The 20,496-nt window shown below is 42.2% G+C and overlaps 1 protein-coding gene across 3 annotated transcripts in view; it reads right to left on the reverse strand.

Annotated features, from left to right (window-relative positions):
• Nucleotides 1-3,181: 3,181 nt before the first annotated feature.
• Nucleotides 3,182-20,496, reverse strand: part of RAB11FIP1 (RAB11 family interacting protein 1) — a 29,675-nt gene continuing 12,360 nt past the window's right edge. For 2 of the 3 annotated variants that reach the window (XM_030552152.1, XM_030552153.1), the window contains exons 2-6: nucleotides 15,933-16,387; nucleotides 13,881-14,721; nucleotides 10,581-12,875; nucleotides 9,131-9,236; nucleotides 3,182-6,829 (exon numbers count right to left, since the gene is read on the reverse strand). In XM_030552152.1, coding sequence (XP_030408012.1) covers nucleotides 6,614-6,829; nucleotides 9,131-9,236; nucleotides 10,581-12,875; nucleotides 13,881-14,721; nucleotides 15,933-16,387 — 3,913 coding nt within the window. In that variant the 3' untranslated portion in view covers nucleotides 3,182-6,613. The remainder of the gene's footprint in view (nucleotides 6,830-9,130; nucleotides 9,237-10,580; nucleotides 12,876-13,880; nucleotides 14,722-15,932; nucleotides 16,388-20,496) is intronic. The other variant, XM_030552154.1, reaches the window with a different exon arrangement.

A 20,496-nucleotide genomic window follows, 5' to 3' on the forward strand; every position in this document is an offset into this window, starting at 1 on the left:
GGGTCGAGCGGCAAGCTCCTCCGCCCCTGAGACTGCTCGCTGCAGTCCTCAGGGGGACCCCCGTTACTCTAACAGTCCTTCTCGCTGGTCACACACTCCCAGAGGTTAACGGCCCCCTGAAACCGTCCCACTCTGAGCCTTCAGCACGCCTGGTCCTCATTATCCCTCCTTTGTTTTACTGCTCCCCAGTCACTTACTGCAAGCAGCGCCATTCACGGGGTGCAGTACATCCCACCGCTGCCACCAGTTGTCACGGAGTCCCCGGGCGATGCTCTGGAACTGCTCCCCACCAAGCCAGTCAGGACTCTGGGGAGCCTCCTCTCCCTTGGAGCAGACTTGTTCAGGGCAAGAAGCTCACACAGCTTCACCTCCTGGGTCTCTCCTTGGAGCATTCAGCATCCTCTGCCCCTCCGTGTGCTTCCCACAGCGAGTCCACCGCAGCGGGGTCCTGGGGAAGCCACCGGGTTCTGCACCCCCACTTCGCAGTCAGACGTGACTCTCTGCCAGCCAGTAAAACAGAGGTTTATTCGATGACAGGAACAGGGTCTAAAACAGAGCTTGTAGATACAGCGAACCGGACCCCTCGGCTGGGTCCATTCTGGGGGGCAGTGAGCCAAACCCCCAGGTCTGCCCTCCACCCTTGACCCCAGCCAGCTCCAGACTAACCACCTCTCCCAGCCCCTCCTCTCTCCTCAGCCCCTTTCCCGGGCTAGGAGGTCACCTGATCCCTTTGTCTCCAACACCTTCAGCTGGCACCTTTGCAGGGGAGGGGCCCAGGCCATCAGTTGCTAGGAGACAGAGTGTCAGGCATTTAGGTGCACTGGCCCTTTGCTCTGCCAGATACTTAAGAACTGCCATGGGGACACTGAGGCACCAATACAGTATTCAGAGAAAACATTAAGAACTTTCCCAGTTTGTCACAGGACTAAAAACAGAAGCCCTGCTTCCCAGAATGTAGTCAATCAGCTATGATTTACCTTCTCCAGTGAAGGCCACATGGAAACACCTGCAGCGAGAGAGTAGGCATCTGATTAGCTTTCTTCTAAGTCTCTACAATACCTCGTTAGAGCTACGCACAAGGAAGAAATGCCTGAAAGTACCAGGTAATTTCTATTCAGTGTTGGCTTGTAAGTTTCCCCAGAGCATTATTGCTGATGGCCCTGGCAGTGGAAGGAACCATTCAGATTGAATGCAAAAGGATCTTAATAGCTAGTTTGATCCATCCCTTGAAGGAAACAATGCCTCAGAGTGGAGGCAGAGAGAAGCATTATAGAGGCTATTATAGTAGCATGCAAGTTCTCCTGGCAAGGCAAATATATTTTAGGCCGAAGTGGACTGACAGAGAAAAAGGAAAACTGATTATTCTCCCACCTTGTCCTTGCTGCCCAGATATCCTGAACAAAGAGTGAAGAGGATTTAAAAGTTAATGCAGTTAAAGTGCTCCTGAAGGACTGACATCCTTACTAACCTGGTTCTAATGGAATAACTTTCATACGTTTGGGCAATAACTTCCATACGTTTCTCTATCACGTAAATAACCTCAGTCTTCACATGCTGCTAAATTTGTTGATTAGACTTCCCACCCCCAGAGTGGGACTCAATGCAGCTAGAGACAGCTCCCATCCCTCTAGCAAATCCCAAAGTAGGAGAGGGATAGGCAGCAGCAATGTGTGTGTGACAAAGGGCATGTTTTCACTAGCAATGCTAAAGCACTGGCTGCGGCAGCACTTTAATGTGGCTATGTAGTCGCGGCCTTAAAAAACAAACAAACAAACAAAAAAAAGCTCCATGAGGGGAATAGCTCCCAGCACTGGTGCACTGTCTATACTGGAACTTTACAGTGCTGAAACTTGCAGTGCTCTGGGGGGTATTTTTTCATACCCCGAGCGAGAAAGTTGCAGCACTGTGAAGTGCCAGTGTAGACAAGCCCGAAGAGTCTCTCTTCTATTCACTTTCTGCCAATTGGAAAGTTGGATGTACTGGATCACGGGGACCCATGAGCCACAACCCACTGCATTTTTTTTAAGTCCTCCCACCAGGGAGGAGCAGATATACAAATAATAAACAGAAGGAAGATTATCAAGTTTCATTGTAGCAAGTGTCTAGCTAGCTCAGAGGATAGTGGTAATTGCTACACTTGTAGTTTACTTGTCTATATCTAGCCCAGGTTGCTGTGGCCTAATGCTGTTACTCTCAGCTTCTGTAAAATTAGCAACCTGTGCAATTCCCAGTGAAGAGGTGTCCACATCAAAAAATCATAACTAGGCCCTTATTTGGCACTCAATCAATCACTGAAAATGCCTTGAAGACGTAATTCCCTTCTCAGCGCTAGAGAAGAGAATTGGGGCACAGTGCCAGGAGAACAGAGCACAGGAAGTTTGCCCTGCTACTGGCTATGCTGCACTTGTTCAGCAGTGGATTTCAGTCTTGAGGAATGTTAGCCCAGCTCCTTTCACCAGTTTAAAAAAAAAAAAAAAAATTAAAGTCACAATTTTGAGAACTTACCATGGTCCTGCTGCATGACCTGGAAAAGAAAGACCACCCTCATGTCCCCCCACTGCACAAGTGACCATCAAGCATCCTCTGCTGACAACTATCAAATGCTGGCATTTTGCGGAGCAGAGAATCAGTGCTTCACCTTGTGGAAAATATGAGCTGGCAGCCAAAGCCAGAGGGCCATAGGCCCACGAATCAGAATTGCCTTGAGATGCCACATTAAATCTTAATCACCTCTTTCTTTCTGTAGCACACAAACATTTGTCTTTAACTGTACGCCAGTTTCACCTGCTTGTTTTATATTTTAACATTAAGTTATCTATATTCCCAGCTTCTCTCACTTCAGCCATTGAGCTTTAACAGCAGGAGACTCTGACCCTCTGTAATCAATCACATATGGCATAAAATGATTTCACCACGCAAGCTTTAGGAACAGCTGAGAAAGCAAATGCAATTTTCTCTACGGCAATGGAAGAGATTTATTCCACTCTGCAGGGCCACCGCAGAACAATTCCCCAGATTATATACATTAGCGATTTGTCCATTACACAGAGTTCTCTCCATTCTGTTTGTGCATTTTCTAGCACTTCCAGAGTCTAGTGAAAAAACAAGTGTTCAAACACTGAATTAAAAATTTTATTTTAGTGTTCCATAAGAGTGAATGTCATTTTTAAAAATGAAAAAGAAAAAAAGTATCCAGACAAACAAAGCAGAAAATATAAACATAAAAATACATTTGGATCCTTCAATATTAAACATTCATTAAGCAACTGTACAGGGGCTTGACAAACAAGCTTTAATCTCGTAAGTACTCAAATTAGGTACCTTTCTTAATAAAAATTCCAGTTCTTCTATGTCAAAACACTTCAAAAACAGCATTGCCAATAAAAAAATTTGAGGTACAATAAGATTGTGCAACATTTTCACAGCTAATGAAGAAGAAGTGTGGCCTGTAAAGAACCACTCTCTCCTGGCAGTGCGCAAATCTCAGCAATAAATGAGACTTACCACATGCAACCAAGAGATCAAGCCTCATTGCGTAAGAGCAGCCAGCTAACCTTTTGTCCAACACACAGACAGACTCCAAGTGTAACTGGTATAAAAGATGACCAAAAAGAGAAAAACCCTATCAAAATTCTATAGTCCCATCTTGGAAGTAGAATGTTAGAACCTTAAGTGGAATGTTATCAGCAAATATTAAAACCACAGGGTTTAAGTTTTCCCAAGATAAGAATACATTTGGTTAATGATAAACATTTTTGTAAAGTATTTATCCCTCAAGCAGCAGCTGCAGCATTACAAACAATGGCTTTAGCTGTTGGTGGTGTAGTACCTTAACTCCAGAGCAGAAGGACAGCCATTTAAAATGAGGCTAGTAAAAATCACTTCATATCATTGGATTCATTTAGTTTAGTTCTGAGTATAAAAGCAAGTCCAACCATTATGATGATAGCAGTTTCAAATGCAGACTGTTTAGCCACTGCTCAAAGGCACTAAAAAATAGAGATCTCCACAGCACTCATACAACCAGAAAGCTGTTGGTAAGCTACGGAATCAAGTCCTGAAGGCAAAAAACTGTTTAGGGAGGTGCAAACAACAATTTCCTCTCCATAGAATCATCAAGGGGGATAGAAGCAACTGAAATTAATGTTTCATCTTCCTCACTATTGCAAGGCACAAGCAGCAATCAGTCATTTTCAGTGGAAGATAGCTAGTTCCATGCAAATTAAATATATACAAACAAAATCAAGAGATTCTGCTAAAAAATTCAGCACAAGCCACTCCACTTATGGGATCTGGGACACTGAAAATTACCCCTTAACTGAAGTCATCTACTCAAACACTCATTGCTACTATGTACCTGTGGTCCTAGAAAGGAACACTACATCTTAAACCTTTCTTTCGTAATATTACGAATTATTTCATGTATAGCTTCCCTTGAAGAAAAGTTGTATGATAGGCAAAACTTAACCGCCCTACACTTTTTAATCACATAATCAATCACAAAATAACAAATGCACATAACAGCATATATATTTATATACAATCCCAGTAAACATTGATTTCTTCTATGTAAATAGATTAAATTATACTTCACTACAAAAATACAGGATCTGAGAAGTTTACAGTGGTCTCCAGTGTTTTGTGAAAATATTAAATATAAGGCAATAGACTATTAAAAGGCTAATAGGAAATTCAACTAGTCTCACCTCTCATTAAAGTGCTCTAATGAAAAGAATACTGTGACAAACTGTGCCCTCCTAAACCATAGGTCAAATTATCACTCAGAACTTTAGGGAAGACTTAATGGACCCTTTCACCTTGATAAAGGGTAGAGTGTGTTTTATTTATTTATTTTTTTGCTTCACAATACATGCTAGATGTTAAAACAGATTATCCAAAGTACTTTAATATTATATCATGGATCCTCACTCTGCCTTCAAGAAGTTAATTTGAGAGCAGTGAGCACAGAGCTGTTAAAACTGAGAGCCTGCCACACTTCAGCCCCAACACTAAATGTAGATGTAAGTTACTGTTGAATCCAATCACAACTTTCCATCAAGTGCTAAATTTTATTGACAATTCCTATCAACACTATCATAAAATAATGATTTGAAGTGAGCCTACTAAAATGATTGTTTGCGAGTGTCTTGCTGTTTGCTATCCGATATAAACAGAAAATGCCTGTCCCATGGCAAACCCCATAGTTACAGCAGACTACGGCAAAAGATTCAGACAGAGGTATCTGATTTATCTTGGAAAACAGCAGCACAATGTCTTCTGATTACATTTAAAATAAAACCTGTTCTAACATTCTCAACCTCAAATCTTATTACTGGAAACCAGATCGATTTTTAAAAGCCACCAATTGAATGCTCCTTTACTAAGAGACCCAGGTCACATACACACACCCCTCTTTCTCTCTCTCTCACACACAAAATTTAGATGTTCCATATGGATCAACTTGGACTGTTGTTCCATACTGTAGGTCCTAGTTTCCCAAATACAGCATGTTAAAAAAATTATGATCTTGAGTGGCACAACAGAAAAGGCATTACGACTTGCTGTGCATAGCAATATAAACAAACTAAGCATGTGTACCACGAAGGAAACAGGTGCACACATGTTTATACAGGATACCGAGTAAACTGTATGGGAGTTGTGTGCCACCTAGTTTGAACAAGAACCTTCAAATCAGGACTATGATGGCTATGAAACAAAACAGCTTTTAATTCAGATCACTATATTGTCTAAAATCTGTAACTGTTTTTTAATCACGTAGTCGAATGGCAATTATATCTTTGTTTGATTTTTGCTATATTAAAGCAGCCATAAGATCCTGCTCAGAGCACTGCTTTGAAATTTTTCAACACTAGGTTTATACAGGCTTTGCATTTCCCTTCCCAAAATGAGATGTAGACACTTCATTAGTACAATCATATTTTCATGTAGATTTAAAGGCCCTCCAATTTTACAGCATATTTAAAGGGCATTACATTTTTTACAATAAGGAAACTTATGGTTACCAAACCTCTTTCTGGAGTGCATTTCAACTTTTGTAATATAATTATTTGAACAAAGCAATCAAATCCTTGAATTAGTGTATGTGATGGCTTATATTGCACTACAACTTAAGTCTTAGAATTAAGAACAACTGTTGTTCTTAAAGTCTGAGAAACATGGTTCAGTTTTTAAAAACACCAACCCTTAAGCTAAACTCCCAATATTAATAAAATAAAGAAGCTCAGAAGCCAACAACCATCAGTGCCTCACTGAGAAAAACGGCTTAAACATTCACAGCCACATGAATCTCAGGCCTCTGATTACATTCTTTAACAATGCCTCCCAGGTGGTGGTAAAATATTTACAGTGTACCAGAAAGAAAGGTGGAAGACTTCTGACTATTGTATTTTTGGCTTACGTATTCAAGACCTGGTATAATTATTAACTAGTCTCCAGATAAGTGGAATCAACTTTTTGCAAGAGACACAGAAAGGTGTTTTTTTTTTTTGTAGGCAGCAGTACCAGAACATCAGGAACTTCACATTATCTCCCTGTGAAGTTTGAGTAACAAGATGGGAGTCCAGTTCTTTATTCAGGTTTACTGGCAGAGGTTTTACATCCTTCCAGCCATATTTTTAGGAGATGGAGCCCGAAGAATGTTGGGGGTTTCTTCCATGACTCTGACAAGCAAGTTATCAATGTAGTTTTCTAGCTCCCGCACCTGGAGATCTCTCTTTGTAATGGTATCCTTCTGTCTCAGCACCAGCTGGATCAGCTCATCATGTGTTAATTGAGCATAAGCATAGGCAGGTTCCGAAGAATCATATTTCTTTTGGAGAGAGAAGACAAAACAGGGTCAATGCAGAAATAAGTGTTTTACAGTAATATGAGAAGACTGCCTAATGACCTTTGTATTCATGGAAGGTTGAAGAATTCCAGGGATATTGGTTACCAAAACAGGATTGCTCTTCAAAGAAATTACTGTACTTTACATCTTGTTAAAAGCTTCACACAACTGGCATTTCAAGATTTATCAGTCATTACTACTTCAGTGAACAGGAAAAGCAAGTTCCCCAGGGCCAAAACCTGCTAGGCTTGCAACATCAGCAATGACAGGGAAAAGCTACAGGACCAAACCAATATGGTAAAGTGACACAAATGCAACTGCTATCGCAAGAGACACATCTGTTAGGGCTCTTAGCAATGGCAGCTAGAAATGACAGCAAGGTTATAATTATTGGCAGATATTCATGCACTTCCAAAATGTGGACAGGTGGACTTTATAACAATAGATTATATGGAAAGGAAAGTAACAAGAAAAATATTTAAGTACTGCACTTTTATGGCACAGGAATATTTGACACTGTAGGATTTAGGAAGCCCAGGGCATCTATTCTAAGAGGAAGTAAGACTCAAAATGAGACATTTGGTAGCGCTTTCTAGAGACTCAATTTTATGGCTCAATATGTGTCAGCAATTTACAGTAATATGTGAATGCCAGGTTTGCATGGGGTTAAATTTGAGTCCATAACAAAGGACGGATGAGTTATGATCCCAGGATATCAATTGCCCAAAGACTTGCATAAAAAAATTCCCCATGTAATATTAGCACTGAAAGATCTATAGAACCACAAGTTAAAATAGACTGAATAAAGCAAGAGTCAAACTCAGGTTAAACAGCAGTGAATGTATTTGATGAATTTGAGACTGAAATTTTAAAAATACTGTTATTTTCTCTTTTGACAAATTAGCAATACATTGTTGGGCAGTTATTCTTAAATTAAAATGCTGTTTATTGTTTTAAATAGAAATGATTTTTAGTAACCTCTGCAAAGTAATTTGTTATACTTCCTTTTTAGTGTAGCAAAAATACAAGTAGTATTAGCATAAATATTACGTTAGTACAGAATACTCATTGTACAACAGACTTATTCATAGTTGTATCTCAGTGGCACTACAAGGAATAGTTTTGTATTGGCACAGCTAAGGTATGGTCTGGAAACACCAGATGTTTAAGAAAATGGGCTTCTGTAGACTTTGAAGAGCAGCACACCTGAATTTAAGTGAAAAAAATTCAACTTTTCAGTCACATTTTTCTTTTGTGGCCATCTACTTAGGAGTCTCAGAGCCCAAGCAGTAATGTCTAACATGACTATTTTCAGCACTGACACGTAAGCCAACATCAGCTGACCCAGGCTCTGAGATTCACTGCCATTTGGTGTAGGGCGCGCAGGCACATAGTCATTTCTTAAGATGAGGAATCCCATATTACAAGCCAGTTTGTGCCTGGATTTCTGAATCAGAATTTTCTCAGAACATGGTTTGCTCTCATTTTACAGACCTCTTATCTAATGGTGCCTCGGGGATCAGAACTTATGCGAACACTTTGACAATACTTTTCAGAGATTTGAGAAGAAGAGAAAGAAGGTGAAAGCTTTTAGCCATGCACATTTAGAAATATAACCTACTTTTGCTAGGCAACATTCTCCTGCTTTAACAAGTGGACATGTGGCCTTTCAGACAGTGGAGAAAATTCTTAATCGTGGCAGCTGCCAATGCAGCAAGTTACAAGGTGATGGGTCCCACTAGTCTCTGCTGAAAGGAAGATCAGCAGTGCAGCTACCTGCTCCCAACCACCTTGAGTAAGCACAGTGTAAGCAGACTCCAGGTGACAGTGGCCACACCCCACACATTGTAGACAATCCTTGCTGTTTCCAAAGTAAGCATATTTACTTGTCACCCTCTACCCAAGGCACTCCTACTAGTCATCTTCCTGGCTCACAACCAAGCCTCCCCATCAACATACCCATCTAGTGGGAAACCAAAGAGCACTTCTGGGTTTACTCCAGTAGCACTGCCACAGTTCCTTGGGACACCCCCATCAGGAGTCTTTTTTTTGCTTTAAAAAGTCATTTGCATTGAATAAGAACAAAAAGTGAATTTAATTTCTTCCTCCCAACGCTGGGAAATAGAGAAAATAAGGAAATCCTATAACAGACATCATTTGAGTGTCAGAGACAAAAAATGTAAGTTACCCTGAGTAGGCAAGTTCACACTGAGTGCCCCAGAAGCTATGAAGTTTACAATAACTATTATGAAGCTATAACCCAAGTTTCAATTTCTTTCATACCTTTCTATTGCTCTCAGTCCAGTTTTCATCCATTTTTGTGGTTGTGGTCAAACTTTTAGGATGCGACTTATTTGCTGTGGTGTTCATTGGCTTCACAGGATGAGGTCTGAAACAAAAGCCACAACTTGTTTAGGCAGTTCCTTAACATCTTGAGATCCTATCACAAGCAAAGCATCCAACAAGTTCCTAAATCTAGTAAGTATGAACACAAGGGGATTTAATTAATTTCCTTATACACCTCAAGGTACGAGAAATTCAGTTCCAGGATAGAGTTCTACCTCCAATTACAGTCTTCCATTGGGTGTGCACACACTCACTCACTCTGTTCTGCTTATTTTATTGCATTCAAAAAAACAAAAAAGAAACAGTATCATGGTAACTGGAAACATCACAACAGAAGTTGTTTACATGAGGTGCTTACACCATATTCGTGAGTGCTTAATTTTTGTTTGGTTGTGGGTTTGTTTTTGTTTTTAAACTACACACATTACTATAAGAGTTAGATTCTACATAGTTTTCCCACATTATCTTCATTAGAAATCTACATACCAAACATCCTTTTAGGCAGCAGATTTATTCCATCTTCGCTAAATGGACTAATTCTGGCATAAGGCACACTAGATGTCTAGACATAATCTTGTACTCTCTAGACCCATTTGTAATGGCAATTTAAAAAAGTGGAAGTAAGTTACCCAACTGTGTTTCTATCAAACCATGAACAGTAATTCCCAGGAGCTCTACAATACGTGAGACAGATAAAGCCGTTCTGAGGCTAGCAGAGTTTCACAGAAAAAGACAGCTCCAATTTGCACCCTTAGACTATAATGGGATGCCAGTTAGTTGGAACCGTGAACAGCTCTGGAAGTCCAAAAGTATGTTGGTCATCTGTGAGTCAGGCCTATTAGTCACATAAAGTAAGGTTTGCCTGCAGTATGTTTTAATGCTTAGAAATCTTTACTCTACCAGTTAAGTGACCACCACAGTTTGCCTTTGATTGTATTTCCTCTAAAATGCTAGAGATCATAATGCAATTTACCAAATCCAGCTGTTGACACCAGAATATCTATGGTATTAAAGTAGCATTATTCAAAAAGGATAAATCCATATTTGACTAATGAGCACGGAGTTCCCTAATGTAAACAACTTGCCATAAATAATAGAAGTATTGTGAATGTTAGATTTGCACAAAGCACTGCCAACTGCTCATTCTACATTTTTGGGTGCACAGCTCTTTTTGGTTCAATCACTGACTTTTTGCTAATAAAAGTTTGTGGCAGTGGTCTTACACTGGTATGGTATAGGTCTCTCACAGTGTCCAAAAGTCAGACCAAGTTAAGATTGTACGAAGTCACATCAAAGTGAAAAAACGATCACAATATTTTTGTAGCAAGAAAAAAGTATGTCTTGTACAACACCGAGAAATTTTCTACGCATTTCCCCATATTCTCACCTGTTCTTAACAGACACACTTCCACCACTCTGTTGTGTTTGATTGGGAAGTGTCTCAGAGGGTGAAACCCATGCCTGAAGCAGCTTCTTCTTGCCAGCATTTTCGATTTTATGACTGAAGCTCTCTGCTGGTGGCTTTTTCACTGATTCTGCTCTACTACTGTCACAAGCGCCAGATTGGGGGGAACTAGAGGAAAGGGACAGTTGGGAAGAACTGGACAGGGAGGTAAAAGAAACAGACTTTTCAGAGGGCTCAAAAAAATCACTCTTCCTACTTTCCTTAATACTGCTAGATTCCTTCAGTTCTTGTTCCTCAACAACACACCCATGCTCACTGGGATAAAATATATCTAAACCTGACTCACTAGTCTTGCTGCTTGCACTATGAATGTCTACTACTGAATTTAGTTTGGATGATTTGCTAGATTTACAAGCATCTTCAGGGCCACCTTCTCCCTTCTGAAGCAATATACTTGCTCTATCAGTAGAGCTCATATCTGAACTGAGTTTTTCTTCCTCAGTGACAGATAATGAACCTATACACTGATTTTCAGTATTTGGAAAACTTTTATAAATTGCAGTCATTTCATTGTTCTTTTGATAGTTGTCTAGAAGCTCATCATCTGATCCTACTTCTGGAATAACTGGAAGGCCAACATGTGTTAGACTCTGATCTCCAGTAACTGGAATGGCAGACTTCAGGGCTGTTCCAGAGTCAAATAATGAATCATCATGACCATAACTTTTGTGTTTTAAGTGTCCATTATTGCTATCATCTCTGTTAAGATGATGCGTAGTTGACAGAGTGGCTGTTTTTAATAAGCTGTCACCAGCTGGGTTTTCATGTGGGTTCAAGGGATTCTCTCTATGAAACACAGATCCAGACCCAGACACTGTGCTGTCAGATGGAGTAAGCAGCTCTTCATCTTTCAGTCTACCAGTCAGAGAAACAGGTGCACACTTATTTGGTTTTACAGTATTTCTTGGGGTAGGCTTTGGCTTTGCAAATAGAGGATTGAGCTCACTAACATCCTCTGACTTGTTAGGGTCCTTAGGGAGCAACATGTGAACTCTTGGAGTTGGTTTTGGCAGCTCTACTTGAGCTGAAGAGTCACTTTTGATGGCATGAGTTACCTTGGACTGTAATGTGAGCCCAAATTCTTCCATTTTGAGTGAATTCTTACTTTTCTTTCCACTACGTAGTTCTTGCTCCTCACTTAATTTGCTTTCAGCAGAAGATGGCTGTATTACAGCATTCCCAGGTGAAAGGCTATAATTAGACTTGGAGAGAGAGGTTAGTTCTTTGCCATCTTTCATCCAGGTTTCAGCACCTGAACTGCTGGTTTCAACGTCTTCCTGAACAGTGCTCTCATTGTTCTGAGCAGAGCTCTCACTTTCGTCACAGAGTTTAGATGAAGAGTAGCACTCCATACCCAGCACAGAGGCAAACCCTTGGCTCTTTTCTATTACGGTTGGATCAGTAGTGAACATTTCTTCACATTGATCAAGATGCCATCTCTCACACTGCTCTCTATCTAAAGTCTCAGCATGATTTCTGCTGGAATCAATATTTTCCAACTCATCAAGATGAAAGGTCACAGATTTCTTAATGCCACTGTTATTTTTTTTATCCAGTGATACTATCTGTACCTCTTTGACATCACACTGTTTCCTTGGGGTCTGCCCAACCCTTTCATACACAGGTAGAGGAGGAGACTCAGACAGTGACCCCAAAGAATTTGATACAGTATTTGTATCATTAGTCAAACTTTCATTCTGAGACTTCTCTGAAGAAACAAAAGCGGGGTGCTCCGAATCAGCCAAGTTTATTGCAGAGGAACAATAGCTTTTGCTAGAAACAGCAGAAGGAAGAGAGAAAGAGGGAGGACTAGTAAAGTTTTTGAGGTCTTGCACTTTTGATTCCTGTCCCAGTTTAGATACAAAAGGGTTGTCAACAGAAAGGTGAGTAGAAAGAAGAGGAGGAGAAACATGCCCCAGAGTTGCAGGAGGATGGGGGAAATACAAGAGAGGACTACTGAAGCTTTCAGAGTCTTGTGCTTTGGATTCCTGTTCCCAGTCGGAAATGAAAGGGTTACCATCATAAGAACGTTGTCCAGAAATGAGTGATGGAGGACGAGGGCTACCAGAGTCTCGTGCTTTAAATTTTTGTCTCAATTTAGAAGTGAAAGGGTTATTGTCATTACTAGAATGATGTGTAGAAAGGAAAGCAGGAAGGGAATCAGATATAGAAGTAGGAAGCGTGGCTTCGGTTTCATCCTCTGAAGACACTCCCAGTCTGTAAAAGGGACAAAAACTCACGTGTCAGTTGCAGGTGCAACATGTGAGAGACACACAAAGACAAGTTCTAAAGGTAGATTTCACAAAATGTGCAACATACTAATGATGTATAAGAAACTGCAAGGACTTAAGAGTTTAATGGACCAATAAAACAAGCTTGAAATAATTTATGTTAAAATATTTTATATGCAATACTAATATTCGTGATGCAAAAAACTTGTGTTGTAAAGTTTGCTACATGCAAATCAAAGATTACTAGGGTGATGTCTACTTTTAAAGCAACTGTACATAATTTCGTTTGCATCCAAGACATAAGTACTAATAGCATAATAACTTAAGATGTTTACATTTACACACAAGGCATTTAAACACAAATGTAATTGAAGATCTAGTGTTAATGACAGACAACTCAGGATACTAGTTAGTAAGGCCACGCTTCTTTCATATATGTAAGTCACAGAGCAGAATTTCTGAAAAAAGTCTCACACAGAACCCCAGAAATATACTCATGAAACTGAATGCCAAAAGGAGATGTGTTCCAAACTTTGCCATTCTCCAGGCCACAGCAAGAAGTACAGTGGAGAGCAATAAGCTTGATTAAAGATGATATTTCAGCCCTTCTACACACTTCCAAACTTAGACAGCAAGGCAGGAGAATATTGTTAGCTTTTGTTATGGGTTAATAGAACAACATGAAATAAATGACTTCATACTATCTGAAAAGATACAGGCACTAAAAACCATTACGTTAGTGCATCCTCACTTATATGAAGTTAAATTGGTTAAGAATGGAAGTAAAAGTTAATACTTATACCAAGAATCTTAAGTGTGTAACTAGTTAAACTTTCATCTAATGGCAAAACATAAACAAGTCCCCCACAGGAGATGTTATAAGGGGCAACAGCTACAAAAATGTTACCTTGTGGCAGGAAGTGGGCCAGCCTAGCCATACGTCTTTATATGCTTTATATCAGAATCTGAACTTAAATAAAACAAGACTAACCTAGGTTTGACAGCTTTGGTTTGGATTGTCCTTGAAGAGACTGCAGACTTGTCTGGTTTCTGTTCTTCCATGAGCGATTCATCAAAGGGGTTATGTGATTTCTTGTTTCTGGGGACATCTGCTGTGTTGCTGTTTTTTGGAGTATTTTCTTGGTTGTAGTCCTTAGGGATTTCAACAGGCTTTACCTCTTTTTCGTTCTTTTTGTCTTCAAGAAGTTTGACTTCTCTCTCCTTCAAAGTCATATCAGACATGTTTTCTACATCGTTTTTCACTACTTCCTTTCTTCCTGTGACTAGAGACAACAAAGCAGACTTCTTGTTCTCTTGTTTTTTGTCCTCTTTAGTTTCTTCTTCTGCAGTTTCTAAACTCAGTGAAGCACTATTTCCCAGTAAATCTCCACCACTAAGTAGTTTGTATGATGGTAGGGTCATAGACTTAAACGACTCCAATGAGTGTGACCCAGATAAACCTCTGCTAGGAGACATTCTTCCTGTCTTTTCATGTTCCTTAGTGGATTTTGAAGATGGGTTTTCTTCTGATTCAGAGAGCTGGTTTTTCCTGAATGTTTGAGGGGAAGAGGAAGGAGTGTTGTCCTTTGGCATGGTTTCTTTTTTTGTTTCACTTTCCTTCCGATAAACATGATTGCCATTGATACACACGTTGGATCGGACTGTGGGATCATTTTTGGATTTAAGGCCACTGAATAAGGAAAGCCCTTCTTTCTTCGTGTTGCTGGAGGTTATTTCGTTTAGTTGCTTATTGTCTGCACTTGCTGTTCTTTTATGAGCCATGAGTACAGGAGCATGAAGTAAGTTATCTTCAGGTTTGTTTCCAAAGGCCTCTGAAAAAAAAAAAAAAAAAGAAAGACATTAAAGCTATGAAAAAAATATTTCCCAGTGACAGTCAATATTACAGTCTAAAAAGCGTTGAAAGACTCAGTGATTATCATGACAATGGAAAAATTATGTTTAGAGATACAGAAATGTTTTTATCTAAAGCAGGAGTATCACCCTGTAGAGCAGCGGTCCCCAAACTTTTGCAGGTTGGGCCCACTCTATCCCTGTCTGTGCCATGCCCCCCCCAGAGCCAGAGGACACAGACAAGGGTAAGGGAACTGAGGCTGGGACTGCAGAGGGGGCGAAGGGGGGAGAGAAAGAGGGCACAGGGCTGAGAGTGGGGCCAGGCATGGGGTCAGGAACACAGCTGCAGCTTGGACTGGAGCAGAGCTGAGGACAGGGAGGGCCTACTGCCTCTCCCTTCCCACTGCCCCCCCACCCTTGGGGGTGGGGGGGTTGGCCCAGGCCCTGTCGCACCCCCTCAAAAGTTCCAGGCCCCACAGTTTGGAAACCTCTGCTATACAAGTTTTTTGGCTTTGTCTTTTGTTTGTTGGTTGGGGGGGGGGGGGCAGGCGCATGTGTGCAGGAGGCAAGGTGGCAGATCACAAGGAAGAAGTATCCTATTTCACCCAAAATGGCTCCAGCAATACAAAGAATGGTCTCAGACAAATTCTTCTTTAAATGTTTTCAATGGATCTGTGAACATACAGCTACAAAAACAAGAACTCCATTTCACAAAAAATTAAGGGTTTGATATTTGGTTTTATTCTATATTCGGAACAAACATCAAGATTTTTTTTTTGTTTGTGGTGTGCAAAGAGACATAGACCTATACCAGCAGACTAGCCAAAAGCCTGGTAGCTATAGTACTCACCTAGGATATCAGACACCCAAGTTCAAGACCCCACTCCTAATCAGGCAGAGCATTTCCGTCAGAAAATTCCCAATCAGCCCTACTGTTTTAAATAAAACATATACAATAAAAGAGAATTGCATCTGATCACCCACCTACAAATGTACTGTCAACAGTGCTTTAATGCTTCTTTTAGCCAATATCTTCAAATACTTTGTCACTTTCTTTTTCATAAGAAAAATGGGTGGAATCTTTTCTAATATTCTGTCAATAAATCGATCTACTGTATCAAAAATCAACCTCTCTTTTGCGCAAAGATTTAAGATAGTAATAAAGTTTAATATTGTGAGAGGAAATACTCACTTTCTGAATTTGGAGGAAAGGACTCATCATCATCATCATCATCTTCCCCCCACTTTGACTGAAAGTCACCAGGTTTAAGCCTAACTTTCTCTGTCACTGGCTGAAAAGCAGGTAAAACTGACATGGACTGGGAGATGGGGGTTTTCTGCAAACCAGGTTTAGAAAACAGGGTTTTGATCTTGGATTTTTTCTTTTCTCTCTCAGATGATTCCTCTTCACTATCAGCTGGTGAGTGAGTTATGCTGGGAATGATGGCTGATGCTGTGTCAGGCAGTCCATTGGCCCGCTTTCCTTTGAGTTTGCCTTTCAGCTTGCCAAATGGAGACCGGGACTTGTCTTTCATGGATAAATCAAACATGCTGGCTGTCATGTTGCTCCTCATGAACTGAATATCCACCTCAATCTCTCCTCTCTCTTTTTCCTTCTTGCCTGGTTTGGAGTGAAGTTTATACCACCTGCAAAAGAAAGACAGAATGTTATACAAGATTTGAAAACAAACTCTGGTTAATGCAAGCCACAGAAAAATATGGCAGAGGGAAAAAAAATGAGAGAACAGACTCCCTAGCTGGGAAACTATTTCATGTTTAGACAAGGATCAGATAGCTTATTGTGGGCAGAGGTGAGGACATTTCCTTGGCATCTCTGCTAAAATAACTTTTTTTCATGTACCATGATTTAACTGGCACCAGAGACTTGGTGGGATAAGACCCATGACGGGAATACAGGTATAGTGAGAGGGGTACAGCTTCTTCAGGAAGGACTGGCAGGGTAAAAAGGGAGGTGATGCAGCATTATACATCAAGAATACACACACTTATTCCAAAGTTCAGAAGGTCCAGAACCAATTGTTCATGGATTAGGGACCCAATTTTATGGCATTCCAGGGGCTCCTGTATAGATTATTTAGGTTAATCTTTCTATCTACCCAATGGGACTCAGTGTTCAGTCTAGAAGATACCATCAGAAATGCTTAGTTTTGCAGTTCTCAAACTGTGGATATGGGTCTCCAGAGATAACATGCTTGTTAACAGCAAAAATGTTTCTATATATATATATATAGAAAGATAGAAAGAGGTGAGAAATAGTTAAAATAAGACAATTTAAATGTCTGTCCGGTGTTGTTCTCCTCCTAATACAGCATGGCAAGAAAATCCTCCAACTGGAGATATTTATAAAGTCATTTGGAGTTGAACTATCTGCTTCAATTACCTTTGTTAAATGAAATAACCAAACAATCATTCATTTTCTGATATAACTGTAAAACTAATCTGAAACGTTTTCAAAATAGATCAGTTTAAAAATGTATAGCGTGTACCTTCTAAAAATGAAACCTACATCTCTGAGTTGTGAAGAATATGTATTTAAAGTTATAACCACCAACAAGAAACGGTTACTCACCTTTGTAACTGTTTTTCTTCGAGATGTGTCGCTCATATCCATTCCAGATAGGTGTGCGCGCAGCGCGTGCACGTTCGTCGGAAGATTTTTACCCTAGCAACACTCGGTGGGTTGGCTGGGCGCACCCTGGAGTGGCGCCGCCATGGCGCTGGATATATATACCCCTGCCAACCCAACCGCCCCTCAGTTCCTTCTTGCCGGCTACTCTGACAGTGGGGAAGGGGGGCGGATATGAGCAACATCTCAAAAAACAACAGTTACAAAGGTGAGTAACTGTCTTCTCTTCAAGTGATTGCTCACATCCATTCCAGTTAGGTGATTCCCAAGCCTTACCTAGGTGGTGGGGTCGGAGTGAGATGTGGCAGAGTGCAAAACTGCTGAGCCAAAGGCTGCATCATCTCTAGACTGTTGAACCAGAGCATAATGCGAAGCAAAGGTGTGGACCGAGGACCAGGTAGCTGCGCGACATATTTCCTGGATTGGTACATGGGCCAAGAAGGCAGCAGATGAAGCATGAGCCCTGGTAGGATGTGGGGTGAGATGTCCCGAGGGAACATGAGCCAAGTCATAGCAAGTGCGGATGCACACCGTCCTCTGGGAAGAGATCCTCTGGGAGGAGACAGGTAGGTCCTTCATTCGGTCTGCCGCTGCAACAAAGAGTTGGGGCAATTTACAAAAGGGCTTCATCTGTTCGATATAAAAAGCGAGTGCCCTACAGACATCTAGGGAGTGCAACTGTTGTTCCCATCATGAAGAGTGCGGCTTCGGGAAGAAGACCGGAAGGAAGATGTCCTGATTGGTATGGAAGGCCGATACTACTTTAGGGAGGAACGCTGGGTGTGGTCGCAACTGCACCTTGTCCTTGTGTAAGACTGTATACGGCAGGTCCACCATGAGCACCCGAATTTTGGAGACTCGTCTGGCCGATGTAATGGCTACGAGGAAAACTGTCTTCCAGGACAGGTATAGCAGCGAGCAAGTTGCCAACGGCTCGAATGGTGGAGACATAAGTCTGTTTAAGACTAGGTTAAGGTCCCAGGTAGGGGCAGGGCGGCATACTTGGGGGTATAGGTGCTTCAAACCCTTGAGGAACCTGGAAACCATAGGGTGTGAAAACACGGAGCGGCCACTTTCTCCTGGGTGGAAGGTAGAAATGGCCGCCAAGTGCACCCGCAAAGATGATACCGCTAGGCCCTGCTGTTTGTGAGACCAGAGATAGTCCAGGATGGTGGGGATCGAGACCTTAATGGGAGTAACATTTTGCGTTTCGCATCAGCAGGAGTAACGCTTCCACTTGGCCAGATACGTAGACCGACTGGAAGATTTTCTGCTACCCAGGAGTACCTGTTGCACTGGGGCAGAGTAACGTAACTCTGACTGGGTTAACCACACAGGTGCCATGCCGTGAGGTGAAGGGACTGCAGGTCTGAGTGGTGAAGTCTGCAGTGGTCCTGAGTTATGAGGTCTAGATGACGAGGCAGGGTGATTGGGTTGGCTATCGAGCAACATGGTGTACCAGTGTTGCCTGGACCACGCAGGGAGGATCTTGATCAGGCGAGCTCTGTCCCTCGGAGCTTTAGTAGGACCTCGTGAACCAATGGGAATGGTGGAAAGGCATAAAGTAGTTGGCTCTTCCACAGAATCAAGAAGGCGTCCGAGATTGAACCCCGGGAGAGACCATGGAAGGAGCAAAACCTCTGGCATTTCCTGTTCTCGCGGGAAGCGAAAAGGTCTATGTGGGGAAATCCCCACTTCCAGAAGACAGAATGTATAATGTCCAGGCGAATCGACCACTCGTGAGACAGGAAGGATCTGCTGAGTTGATCTGCCAGAGTGTTCCGAACTCCTGGGAGAAAGGAAGCTACCAGGCCTATCGAGTGGGCTATGCAAAAGTCCCATAGTTGGATCGCCTCCTGACAAAGTGGGGAGGATCATGTCCCTCCCTGCTTGTTTATGTAGTACATGGCCGTTGTGCTGTCTGTAAACACTGGGACATAATGGCCCTGCAGATGTTGCTGGAACGCCTGGCACACCAGGTGGACTGCGCTTAGCTCTCGGACATTTATGTGTAACGCCAGCTCCTGAGACGACCAAAGGCCTTGAGTGCGAAGATGTCCGAGGTGAGCACCCCAGTGGAGAGATGACGCGTCCATCGTCAGGGACATGGAGGGCTGTGGCGGATGGAACGGCAGTTCTGCACACACCAGGGAGGGCGTGAGCCACCAGTTGAGGGAGCCTAGGATGCTCGGGGGAATGGTGACTACCATGTCTATGGCGTCCCTGCCTGGGCGGTAAACCGAGGTGAGCCAAGTTTGGAGGGGACACAGACGTAGTCTGGTGTGCTTGGTCATGAACATGCAGGCAGCCATGTGACTGAGGAGGCCGAGACAAGTGCAAGCTGAAGTTGTCGGGAAGTTTTGAAGGCTTTGCATAATTGATACTATTGCCTGAAATCAGAGTCATGGTAAACTGGCCCTTGCGAGATTGGAGTCCAGGATGGCCCCAATGAACTCTATTCTTTGTGTGGGCACTAGAGTAGATTTTTCCAGGTTGATCACCAGGCCTAGTCGCATGAAGAGGTCCTTGACAACCCACACATGACTGGTGACTTGGGCCTCGGAGGTCCCCCGTATGAGCCAATCGTCGAGGTACGGGAAGACATGTATTCGACGACGACGGAGGGAGGCAGCGACTACAGCCATGCACTTCGTGAATACCCGAGGGGCTGTAGAGAGGCCAAACGGAAGGACTGTAAACTGAAAATGCTGGTGGTTGATCACAAACCGGAGGTACCGTCTGTGCGGAGGGTAAATGGCAATGTGGAAATATGCGTCCTTCATGTTGAGGGCGGCATACCAGTCTCCGGGATCCAAGGATGGGATGATTGTCCCCAGGGAAACCATGCGGAACTTCAACTTTTTTATGAACTTGTTCAGTCCTCGCAGGTCTAGGATAAGCCTGAGGCCTCCTTTCACCTTGGGGATTAGGAAATACCGGGAATAGAACCCCTTGCCCCTTAAGTCCTTCGGTACCTCCTCTATAGTTCCCATGGCAAGGAGCGTTCGTATCTCTTGCAAGAGGAATTGCTCGTGAGAGGGGTCCCTGAAGAGGGACAAGGAAGGGGGTTGGGAGGGAGGGGAGTGAAATAAACTGGAGGTGGTATCTG

This window comes from Gopherus evgoodei, chromosome 2 (assembly GCF_007399415.2).
Source record: "Gopherus evgoodei ecotype Sinaloan lineage chromosome 2, rGopEvg1_v1.p, whole genome shotgun sequence".
In the NCBI taxonomy this organism is placed as follows: domain Eukaryota; kingdom Metazoa; phylum Chordata; order Testudines; family Testudinidae; genus Gopherus; species Gopherus evgoodei.